This window comes from Alosa alosa, chromosome 6, assembly GCF_017589495.1.
Source record: "Alosa alosa isolate M-15738 ecotype Scorff River chromosome 6, AALO_Geno_1.1, whole genome shotgun sequence".
Classification (NCBI taxonomy): Eukaryota; Metazoa; Chordata; class Actinopteri; order Clupeiformes; family Clupeidae; genus Alosa; species Alosa alosa.
In genome coordinates, this window is record NC_063194.1 from 9436577 (window position 1) to 9449274 (window position 12698).

The 12698-nt window shown below is 44.6% G+C and overlaps 1 protein-coding gene across 5 annotated transcripts in view; it reads left to right on the plus strand.

Moving 5' to 3' along the window:
• Nucleotides 1–12698, plus strand: part of grip2a (glutamate receptor interacting protein 2a) — a 32891-nt gene that overhangs the window by 14953 nt on the left and 5240 nt on the right. For all 5 annotated transcript variants that reach the window (XM_048246648.1, XM_048246644.1, XM_048246645.1 and 2 more), the window contains exons 8-19: nt 1347–1494; nt 1700–1845; nt 4664–4834; nt 6147–6332; nt 6983–7169; nt 8271–8416; nt 9217–9297; nt 9433–9496; nt 10129–10274; nt 10434–10578; nt 11840–11979; nt 12464–12610. In XM_048246648.1, coding sequence (XP_048102605.1) covers nt 1347–1494; nt 1700–1845; nt 4664–4834; nt 6147–6332; nt 6983–7169; nt 8271–8416; nt 9217–9297; nt 9433–9496; nt 10129–10274; nt 10434–10578; nt 11840–11979; nt 12464–12610 — 1707 coding nt within the window. The remainder of the gene's footprint in view (nt 1–1346; nt 1495–1699; nt 1846–4663; nt 4835–6146; nt 6333–6982; nt 7170–8270; nt 8417–9216; nt 9298–9432; nt 9497–10128; nt 10275–10433; nt 10579–11839; nt 11980–12463; nt 12611–12698) is intronic.

Here is a 12698-nt window from a genome sequence, read left to right on the forward strand (position 1 = left end):
TGGGGAAAACACACAATAGAATCCCTACATGCAGAATCCTGCAGATACATTTTACATGTACATAGAAAAACACCAACAAATCACCTTAAATCCAGGCCCAAGACACCCTTCATTCCAAAGGCCTCCAAACCCATGAGATCCAGAACAAAAGTCCCCTATATCAGTTGTTGCAGAGACAAACTGCCCTGCACCAAACACACTCTGACCAGTCTCACAACATACACACAACAGAGTAAACCAAATTATGAAGCAATGAACAGTAAAGAAGTCTAATTAGAACATTGGAAAGAAGAAACTAAAAATCAAAGTAGAACAGAATGTTATCTGGCTCTAAACAGAGAATATAAATTGGCAGAATATCTCTCTACTGTCAGAGATAGAAAACAGACCAAGTACAAGCTAAGTGACCACAACCACAACATTGGAAATAGAAAAAGAGAGACACAAAAGACCATGTCAACCAGAATATGTCACTGCATGACAGATGAGGTTGAGACAGAGATGCACTTCCTCTTACATTGTTCATCATTCACTCACACAAGAAGCATGAAGCCTTTTCCTCAACAAATTCAAATCCAAAAATTCCCAAAATGAAAGATAGGAGAAGGAGACAGGGTATATCTTGTTGCCCTGTGTACACACAGTATGTGTGTATGTACAGATTTATTATATAATAACAGCTTTGGCAATACAAGTATAAGTATATATACTTTTTTGATCCCGTGAGGGAAATTTGGTCTCTGCATTTAACCCAATCGGTGAATTAGTGAAACACAAACAGCACACAGTGAACACACAGTGAGGTGAAGCACACACTAATCCCAGCGCAGTGAGCTGCCTGCTACAACAGCGGGCGCCGGGGGCAGTGAGGGGATTAGGTGCCTTGCTCAAGGCACTTCAGCCGCAGCCCACTGGTCGGGGCTCGAACCGGCAACTCTCCGGTTACAAGTCCAGAGTGCTAACCAGTGGGCCACAGCTGCCCACCAGTGACCTTGTCAGAGAGAGACAGAGAGAGAGTGAAGATGGGAAAGGATAGAGAAAATTAGGTAGAGAACAGGCCCAGGGTGAAATTAACCTTTACAGAGAAAAGCTCCACTTGTTTTTGAAGCAAATGATTCAAAAAGGAAGAAACTGTTAAGCTTTAATAAGTTGTGAAACTGGAATAGAGGGATTCTATAATAAATCCATCATTAATTAACTCCAAGGCCCCAAGGTCTTAGAAATTTGATGGGGGGAAATATACATAGATCTCTTGCCTGTGTGTGTGTGTGTGTGTGTGTGTGTGTGTGTGTGTGTGTGTGTGTGTGTGTGTATGTGTGTGTGTGTGTGTGTGTGTGTGTATACAGACTCGGTGAAGCAGGCCTCAGGGCCTCTGCTGGTGGAAATTCCAAGGCCTGCGGGCTCAACACTGGGGGTCAGCCTGACTACAGCGCTCTACAGGAATAAGCAGGTCATCACTATAGAAAAGATCAAGCCAGCCAGTGTGGCCGAGAGGTAATCTAGCATATGGAAATGTTCTCTCTCTCACACACACACACACACACACACACACACACACACACACACACACACACACACACACACACACAGCATGTGCATGATGAATTCTCAAAGGTAATGAAAGTCATTTTCATCCGTCTGTGTGTGTGTGTGTGTGTGTGTGTGTGTGTGTGTGTGTGTGTGTGTGTGCGTGTTGAAGGTGTGGAGCACTGCATGTAGGGGATATTCTCCTTTCCATTGATGGCACGAACACAGAGCACTGCACCTTAATGGAGGCACATCAGCTGCTGGCCACCAGCACAGACATTACCAAACTGGAAATCCTCCCAGCCCACCAGGACCCAGGTGACTTTCTCTCTCTCTGTCTTCCTGTTATTCTCTCTCTCTGCATTTCTCTTTATCTCTCTCTCTCTCTCTCTCTTACTCTCTTCATCTCTCCATCATTTTCACTCACTCATGCACGCTCTCTCTATCTCCCTATCTCGCTCTCTCTGACACACTGACTCTCACACCCCCCCTCTCTCTCTCTCTCTCTCTCCTTATCTCACTTCCCCTCTGTGTGTGTGTGTGTGTGTGTGTGTGTGTGTGTGTGTGTGTGTTTGTAAATTCGGCTTTTCAGCTGAAAGGAGGAAAAAAAAAAGAAAAAACCCAACAGGTCCAAATCCTCGGCCGTATCCCACCCAGCTAAAATAACAGTCAGTCAGTGATGCATCTCCGTGAAGCAGAATGACCCAAGCAATGTCACAAACCATCAGCTCAAAACACCACTTCTGAGTTCATGCATACAATTACTCTCTCGCTTTTACATAACCCAACACCGTATGCACATGTGGTCGGTTCAAACATGTCCGTTAATGTGGCTCCTGCTTTTTCCATGCATGTTGGTGGTGACCTTTGCTCGTGCGGCAGCTCCCGCTCTGATTGGCCGGGACTGGACGCTGGCTGTGGGGCAGCCACGGATGGCTGCACGCAGCGTTGGGTTTGTGTCGGATGGCAGGAGGCTGTGTTTTTGCATGTGCTCTGAGTCACTGACAATTTGATGAGGGCTGAGGGCGAGCGTTCCCCTCTCCTCCGGACACACGTGTGGCCATCGTCGTCTCACAGGCCACATTTCGCCGGGCCGTGCACGCGGGCGACTTCGCCTGGCATCACAAGCCTCGACTTCCTTCGCTCTTCGCCCTCCGAGCGTAGACGCAGAGCACAGCGGCGTGTTGTGACAGAGAAAGAGAGAGCGAGGGAAAAAGAGGGGGATAAAGAGAGAGAAGAGGAGGAGAGAACACACTCATCCTTATGCTGCAGATGCCCTCATTTGAGAGTATATTCTTGATATTCTCTCTGTAAATCGACTCCTGTTGTGCCACTTTGGTGGTCTATCTTCCTGCCTATGGCCTTCTAAGTTCCATGCGATAAATCTGTGCGATTTCCATGTGAATCTCCATGCGATTTTTTTTCAACATATCTTTTTTTTCACAAAAAAGAGGATGAAGGAACAGAGGTACTACAGTTGGGTTGCCTCTACATAACACAAATCAAAAAATGACCATAGACAGCTCAGCTCCGTGGTCACGCACGCTATGTAAAACATGTAAATCTGCATGCTGAGAATATTCCCAAACCAGCAGAATGGCAGAACACTGAGCAATGATGTATCACTAATCCAGTGCAAACACAACAATCATAATAATAAGCAGAAGCATTCTACTATAGACAAAGCACATGCCCATCACGCAACATGTTCCTCATTCTCATGTTCCTATTCTCATGAGCCTTGTATGGATAGACAGATATAGATAGATATATAAGGGGATCCCATATATCTTTTATACATGGGGTTTGATGGTATACAGTAGGGCTACCATTAGCACACTAAACACACACTAGCAGATGTGCAGTATGACATGGCATGTGAGTGTATATGGGGGTTTTGGGGTTTGCTCAGTGAGAGAGAGCTGAGACTGTTCAGTGCAGCAGCCGTTTTGTGTGGCGTGTGAGCGTGTCTCTGCTGGGGGAGAGGCATCTCACGCTGCCCCTCTCAGCCCAGCTGGGGCCTTCTGCCAACACACACACACACACACACACACACAGTCTTCTGCCGTCCTTCTCTTCTCTCTGGGTCTCTGCAGAGGTGTCAGAGTTCCCTCTGCTGTTGGCATCTCATGGTGGGATTCAAACAGTCACAGAGCACTGTTAATGTAATACCTTGGCATGACCTAAAAACATTCCTCTCAGGAAGAAATAATAAATATAGGCAAATGCCAAAATTTTTTTTGTTTAACACTTGTTCTTTATATTAGTATTTCAAATGAATCAATAAATTAATTAGTATATTATACAGAATGGAACCTCATTTTTTTGTACAACCCATTTCACAGGGAATCAGATGTTTGTGCTAAGTGCTATCCGAATAGGATATTTGAGACAACAGAAACGGCCATCATTTAACACCTATCTAACACACATAGCAATGTGACGTCAATGTGGGTGTTGGTGAGTACCCAGCAGTGCTAAAAGGCTATGCAGTTTACGTAATGCTGGAATTGACCCAACATGTCAAGGCAGACACTTTGCACCTGATGTGTCTCGTTAAAGCACTAATTTCAGTAATGAGGGGAGGAGCCCCAACTAACCCCTCCGATTACTCAGCTGTGGTGCAGATGAAGTCGTTAGCTGCAAGCCAATCCAGTTAAGCCCCTAAACAGTGTCATGTCCACACTCCAGAGGTGACTTTTCAAAAAATGCCTGCTCCGCTCTCAGCTTTTTGGAAGCTCTTCAGTAAACGTAAGAGCAGGTTTTGGGAGTGCAGGATTTTTTTGTGAGACAAATCACTTCCCTTTGTCATTTCAGCCTAAATTCTTTAAATCAAGAGAGAAACAAGTTTGACAGGATTCACTATTGTAGTGTCCACAGTGCATGGCAGAACATGGCACTCATAGTTAGTCCAGGACAGCTTAAAACAACAATGTTACATTCACATGAAACATGCATGACATGAGGAGGCAGGGAACACATTGTAGCCTCACAGATAAATGCTTCAACAGGATCTTTTAGCAGCTGATTTAGTGTGTGTGTGTGTGTGTGTGTGTGTGTGTGTGTGTGTGTGTGTGTGTGTGTGTGTGTGTGCGCGCACATGCTCATGTCTGTGTTTTCCCTCTGCTTGGCTCAGTGCGAGTGCAGAAGAGTGGTCAGCGCCAGTGGGACCCCAGCGTGAGTTATCTGCAGCCAGGCCACCAGACGGCGCATGGCAAAGCCACCACAGCCCCCTGGACTGTCCAGGGCAGCCACGGAACGACGGGTCCGCCGCACAGCCACCTGGCCCCCTCTGACCACTGCAGGAGTGAGTACATTCTCTCTTAAGTGAACACACACGTACGTACATACATACATACATACATGTCCATGTCTGTGTCTTCCCTCTGTGAGGGCATTATGTATAGGGCATGTATATATAGGCATGTATATAGGGTGTGTATAGGGTAAAGTAAGGCTTCGTGATTAGTGATGCTCATTGTTCTGTGAGGGGATTTGTGACGATGGATATATGTGTGTGAGCTAGAGAGAGAACAAACAGTAAAGCTGGATTCCCAATTTAGCTCATTTGCCTCTCAGGGGGTTCTAATGTTATGATTCATATAAATACTGGAGGAAATCAGCAAAAAATAGATCCTGCTATGTCCTTATGCTGTATGCTGTATAATTGGAAGGTCAAGTTATTGTGTGTATTGATCTGGACCGATGTTGTTATCCTCATGAGCATCTCTGGACGTGTAAGGGAGTGGACAGAAAGAGAGCGTAAGACAGAGAGAGGGTGGAACTCCTCACCACATGTGTCTGAACACCACAATCTTTGTAAAATATTGGGGGAAGCGTGGCGGCTTTGGGGAAGTTGAGGAAGCACAATCACTGTTGTCTGGTTATGTCACTGGTTATGTGGAGGACACCTCTGCTTTTCTGGGCTGATAAACACTCTTGATGTCTTCCAAGTTCCTCTGTTTGGTGTAGTGTGTTTACTTGTGCTTGTGAGTCTAATGCTTAGGCTGTGTGTGTGTGTGTGTATTTGTTTGTGTGTGTGTGTGTGTGTGTGTGTGTGTGTGTATGCACGTGTACGTGTTTGTTTGTATGCATGTCAGTACAAATGACCTCAGTGATGAATGTGTTTTGATGTTATGCTTCCAGCTAGAAAACATATCAACGGTCAGCCAGGTCTCAGTTCATATCAAACACTAGACAGTTTGTGTGTGTGGGCTTTAAAAGCGTACACAGAAGGTGAATGTTAGGAGTTTGTAACTATGTCTCTAGCTTATTGAAAGGTCTCAACCTTTGGACATGGACTAATCTAAGTGAGGAAAATATTACTGTCATTGAAAAAACATAGATTTGTCTTTATCACTGTTTTGTGACTGTGTCACTAAAGATGAAACCTTTCTGGCAAGGTTTTTAATGTACATTTAGTTTGAAACGGATTCAGGAAGTGGCAGTGACCACACACAATATGCATGGCGTATGAAATTATTTCAGCTGAGCTGTTGTATGTCATATCAGAGGATTGAGAAGAACATATGTGTGTATGAAGTGTACTGCATCTGAAGTGTAATGTAAAGTATTTACATAAACTATAAGGTATCTTAAGCTCAACCTCTCTCCTGTAGCCCTGCCACCCAACAGCTACTCCCCCTCCTCAACAAACACTTCTGGCTACCACAGCCAGAACAGCAGCGCTCAGACTACATATCCCAGCAGCACCCAGCCTCAATATCCCAGCAACACCTATCCCTCTAGCCCCCGGAGTACCGTGACCAAGAGGAGGCAACGAAGGAAGGACCACAAGAGCTCACGTGAGGAGATTTGTCTAGCTCATGCCTCTACATGCACCTGGCTACAGCTTCACGAGTCACTGCTCCTGTTCATTCTCAGACAAAGATAAAAGATTTTGTCTAATTGAAGAGTCTGCATGGCCTTTTGACCTTTCGCCTTTTGTAACAGTTCAACAGACCCCTCTACAGACTATAAACTCTGTAAAGGGACCTTTCTACATGAATGATTAAACATAAAGAAGTTCATAAAGAACCTTCTCTGAAAGGAGCTGAGAGCAGTGTAGGACTTTTAATCATGTAAAATATTCTTATGTAAACACAAGTGAGGAACCTAAAGGCAGCATGCTTGGACTTGTTTCACGCTAAGTTGGATTTAGTGGGTTGGGTAGCTCTTTTAAAAAGATATCATGAATGTTCTCAAAATACCAAGTGGGGGAAGGACACACAAATGCTGATAACCCTTTAGCCTACTAGTGCACAGTATTTATGGTCAAAGTAGTTCTAAAAACGACAATATCAATCCAAGGTTTGGCTATGACCAAAACTCATCATGTGATATGTGTGTCTACATGTGTTTACGGTGCTGTTAACCATTAACTGTGCATCATAAATATAAAAGTGAGCTATGATGCTAAAGTTCCACCAGGGCATTAATGGTCTTTGCCTTGCAGTGTCTCTGACCTCTAGTACGGTGGCCCCTGGGGGACATGTGGTGCACATGGAGACCAGTGAGGTGATCCTGAGAGGAGACCCCCTGACTGGGTTCGGCATCCAGCTACAGGGGGGTGTGTTCGCCACCGAAACCCTCTCAGCCCCAGCCTGCATCCGCTTCATAGAGCCGGACAGTCCTGCCGAGAAGTAAGGCCACCATCCTCACATAGACATGTGCTTAGACATACACACATTCAGATATCTCTCTCACACACACACACACACACACACACACTCACATTCACATGAACACGTGGACAATTGGGTACACACACATAATGCACGCACATGCACAGTCTGTGCACACATAAATCACTACTGTTAATGTGAGAGTCTCTAATGACCCAGAGTGGCTGCTGTGGGTTTGGGCGCTTTATCATCCACAACCCACTGGTTGCTGAGGCCGCCCTCTGGGGCAGCAAACGGCACGGTATTGATTGGAGAGGACGCAGTCACAGGCAGTTAGTGGTTATTGATTAGGGAGAACATGATAAGGGCCCATTAGTGTACACACACACACAAGCCCAGACTCACCACTAGAGGCTATTCTTCAGCCCTGTCCACTGAGATTAATGCCTGGGTCAGTGGAGGGTGCCCGTTTGGCACGTGTGTGTGCGTGCGCGCGTGTGTGTGTGCATGCACAGTGCACACTTCCTTGTAAAAGTACATACACTTTAAGTTGAGCATTGCAGACAGAAACGCATACACACATCCTAAATAAACACACATAATAAACACACGTTGTCAGCGCTGTCTTTTGCAGCCCTGATCACCACACATGTAGGATGAAGGACTTGGCAGTGCTGATCAGAGGACATTGGGCGTGATTGAGGCCCAGCACAGTGACTTTCCCCCAGAGTCAGCCAGACTGAAGACGCAGGCACTGATTAATGCATACTGATGCGCTCACCTCACGTCAGCATCTGTGTGTGTGTGTAGGTCTGCACACGTGTGTTTGCTGTGGAGACAGTGATGAAGACGAGCACAAACAAAAAATAGGTGTCATCAAGGCACCTATGGTTGTGTGTGTTTGTGTTTTTAGATAGCATCAATGAAAAATGCATTTTGATGTGTCTGCTTCCAGCAAGAAAACATATCAACGGTCAACAAGGTTTCAGTTGATGTCAAACACTAGTGTGTGTGTGTGGGTGTATGGGTGGGTGTGGGTGTGTTTGCAGAATTCAGCACACTGGTTTGGCAGAAAGAATGTTTCTCTCCCTAGTCTACGTTTGTGTGCTATACTTGTAGATGTGGAGTAATCCAGGTAGGAGACAGACTGCTCTCTATCAACGGAATCCCCACAGAGGACGGGACTCTGGAGGAGGCCAATCAGCTGCTCCGGGACACGGCGCTAGCCAATAAGGTCACTCTGGAAATCGAATTTGATGTTGCTGGTAAGCAATATGGGCTAGGCTTAGACAGGTTGTCACTGTGGCATTCTCTTAACCCTTACATGTTGATTTTTGTTGATTAACATTAAAGGTGAAGGTTGACCCTCAAAGCACATCACATCAGTAACAGGGCAAGCTGAACGCTCCAACCAGGTCATTACAGGTCCACAGTCACAGCTTAACTCCAAATGACTCACTAACTGAAGCAGAGGCCAAGCATGGAGGTGATGGTTGTTTGCTTGAGCAGCTACACTCCCTGTAGGCAAAAATGATTTTTAATGTGTCTGGACTTTCGGGACTTATTGCATCAAAACGCTGTAATATATCATTGCCCGAAAATAAATACATTCCTTTGCAACTTGGTGAGCATGGATGAAGGAGCTGTCACAAACGATGATGTTTTTGATACTCATTAGACAAGAGACAAAAATACTAAAAAGATAGATGGTATATTATGATAGACAGAAAAACACATTCTCAAGCTTGATTGAAAGCCTTGTCCATAGATGAATGCGTTTTGGCCTTGTGCTATCTACAGAAATTTTGTCTGTCATCATAGTTGTCTTTTTTACACGTCTTATTTTCGGAGTTGAGCGCACCTGTTTTTTCAACAAGTACAGTATGTCATTACTTTTTTCAGCCCTTAATTAAAGGTGTCCAACAAATCCACGGCAGGACACTGCTGCTTTATACACTCGCAAACAGTTTCACATGTTGGAACCAAATGACAGTAGATCGCCAGCACAGCATAGATGATTATACAGAGGGTTTTTCATAACGTTGACACTGTTTCTGTGCTATAGAATCGGTGGTACCAAGCAGTGGCACATTCCATGTGAAGCTTCCCAAGAGACGTGGTGTAGAGCTGGGTATCACCATCAGCAGTAAGTCACAGCTTTATTCCTGAGCTTCCTGTATTCCTGTATCTCTTGCTACTCTAGCATTGGGGAAAAGAGAAAGATAATATACTCGTACTCTTTGGGGTTCCCTGCATAATGTTTGTTTCTTTGCTGTTATAGTAAGCAAAAAGCCTGGACAACCTCTGGTCATTTCTGAAATCAAACGAGGAAGCATTGCCCATAGGTATGTTGCTAATAGGGCAATTAATTGATTAATCGATTAGTCGTTGACTATTAAATTACTATCAACTATTTTGATAATCGGTTTGTGTAATCTTTTTGTGTTTAAAGGGAAATACATCAATATTCTCGAATTGTAGCATCTTAAACTTGAATATTTTCAGCTTTACCTGCTCCTCTATGACAGTGCACTAACTATCTTTGGTGTGTGAACAAAACAAGGCATTTGAAAAAATAATCTTGGGGCTTTGGGAAACTGATCAACATTTTGTCACCATTTTCTGGCATTTTATCGATGAAACAACTAATCAATTAATTGAAAAAAAATAATCGGCAGATTAATAGATTATGAAAATAATCGTTAGTTGCTAATACGTTTAGCACTATACTGTATTTCTCAGTTCTGAAACCATTGAAAGTGATATTTAATCATTTACATATCGTCTTTAACAAAATATTCAGTAAGGTCCGATGAGCTGCTATTTGCTTTAAAATAATGTTTACGGTGAATGTCTCCTTGACAATTTAAACAGTTTGTATTTTGTATAAGTTTAATTGTAATCAAATCTGATCTATTTGTAGCTAATTTTGAGATGTTCAACTGTATTCATCTCTTAACATTTTCTTCCTGCTCAGGACAGGTACTCTGGAGCCAGGTGACCGGCTTCTGGCCATAGATAATGTTCGTCTGGAAAACTGTGGGATAGAGGAGGCCATGAAAGTCCTCCAGCAGGCTGAAGACATGGTCAAACTCTGGATACAGAAAGATGAGGACAACACAGGTGCGTGCGTGTGCGTGTGTATGTGTGTGTCTGCGTGCGTGTGTGGGTGCGCGTGCACACGTACATTCATGCATATGTGCTGAGTGTGAGGCTGTGTGGTGTCTAAAGTAATTAGGTTTGTTGATGAGTCCACCTTGTGTGCGGTGTGGTGTTTTTCAGAGGAGCTGGAGATGTCTGACTCCATCATGTACACCGTGGAACTGAAGCGCTATGGTGGCCCACTGGGCATCACCATCTCGGGCACTGAGGAGCCCTTTGACCCCATCCTCATCTCCAGCCTCACCCGCAATGGCCTGGCGCAAAGGTCAGAACAGGACACACACACACACACACACACACACACACACATATATATATCACACACACACACACACAAAATCCACTCGCAGATGCACAGCACACAATCTGTACAAGACATTCACACACTTTGCCTAAAGCAGACAGTAACAACTACATGCATGATTCATTTTAAAAGCATGTCAGATATACAAGCTAACCTATTATGAGGGTAGAAATAAGGACCGACTGTATATTTGGTTCCATATGCACCTATTTATTTCTTCATCAAAAACCCAAACACATGTATAGGCTGTTCTCATTCATCATCTGTGTTGACCACGACGCCCCCCTCAGAACTGGATAGGTCTTGTCAACACATGTAATGTGCAGTGGAAAAAGAATCATCTGCCCTTTGATTGCACAACATAAAAAGGCTTTTATTCTACTCTTGTGACATCTAGTGGTCTTTCTGAATGTCTGTCTGAGTCTTTGCTGTCACTGCAGAAGCCGTTTCGAAAAACATTACTGTCACAGGAAGTCAGGACATCCTGTAAGAATGCTTATGTAGACATACAGACTTGGTTAAGCTTCACTGATTCATTGCTTAAGTAATCATGTCAGCATAACAAATGACATCCTGATGTTACTGTATGTTAATCAGAAACCTTGTATGATTAGAATGGGTATGCCCAGCATTCTTAAGCTTTCTGGTCCACATATCTTTACACAGAGAGAACACAGTGTCATTCAGAGAGGGCCGTGGCATGAACGCAGTCATGCGGGCGTTTATGTGCTTTTGCTAATGTTTAATCCCTGGGAACTGAATGTCACTCTGTCATCAGGGGACCGCACGCCACAATTGTCCATCTGTGTTCCAAACTCTGTGTTGGCAGTGCAGACCGGAGCCTCTGCATTCTTAATCTGCCATTGCCTGTGTTAAGAATTCAGTCGGTGGTCCATTGTGTTGCCAACTCCTACAGATTCAGCTTGTGTTTTCCTTTCTCCTCTGTCACACTCCAAGTGCTTGTCATTTGAAATTATGAAGTATCCGTGTTAAGCACAGAGATTAAACTCCTAATCAGACAGAATGCTAACCCACCCAGCTTGTAAGTTAAAGCTGACAGCCTGCACTGTAAACTCCGTCATTATATGCTTCAAAATATGTCACTAGAGAAGATGACAGAAGAAAAGGTCAATAGCTTTATCAATGTCCATAGTCATAGACCACCTAACTGTGTGTATGCTGTACATGTCCTATATGCTTTTGTCCATATGTGTGTACACAGGACGGGAGCCCTGCATGTAGGGGACCGGATTCTGGCCATCAACAATGTGAGCCTGAAGGGGAAGCCACTGAGTGAGGCCATTCAGCTGCTGCAGACGGCCGGAGAGACGGTCACCCTCAAGATCAAGAAGAGAGCTCAACGTGAGTCCCCCCCACCACCAGACACAATGGCCTCTTTCCGCTGACCCCACGATGTTACGGGGGGAATCAAGCGTGTGATGGACCTTTTTTTTGTTTATATTCGAGAGACCACATTCTTTTATACACAATAATGATCCAAAATGGATCATTTGTGTTGGCACACTGAATTGATTCAATTGACCTTTCATTCAGTGAGCAAAAGTCGAATGCACTTCTCTCTTCATAGACAGAAGGAATTGTGTCCATGGAATAGTGGACGGCATTTATTCCTTTCTGGCATGAATCTGTTAACAATACACTATGGCCATTCGGTACCATAGAATGCTCAGTTTGTCCACATAATGGCTCTACTATAATAATGAGGGTGTAATGAGATTGGAGGTATGATGTATGTGTCCCTGTGTGTATGTGAATCTGGCAAGATGGTGGTCACTCCCTGTGCTTCTCTACACCTTTGTCCATCAGTGCATGTTTGTCGTTGCAGATGTCAGTGGACTGAGTGACACAGAGGACGACCAGTCGGAGAGAGCGGCTACCCTCCCGGAGCTCAACCCCTTAAACATTGCTGGCCTGGACTCTGTGCTGGAGTCCTGGAACAGCTCGGGCATCGACCCCGGATATGACAGCCAGGGTGAGACAGAACCCACGGGACAGGACCGAACTCTGGCTTTAGTCCCTCCAGAGAAGTGTAGCATTCAGATGTATCTCACTTGAACTAC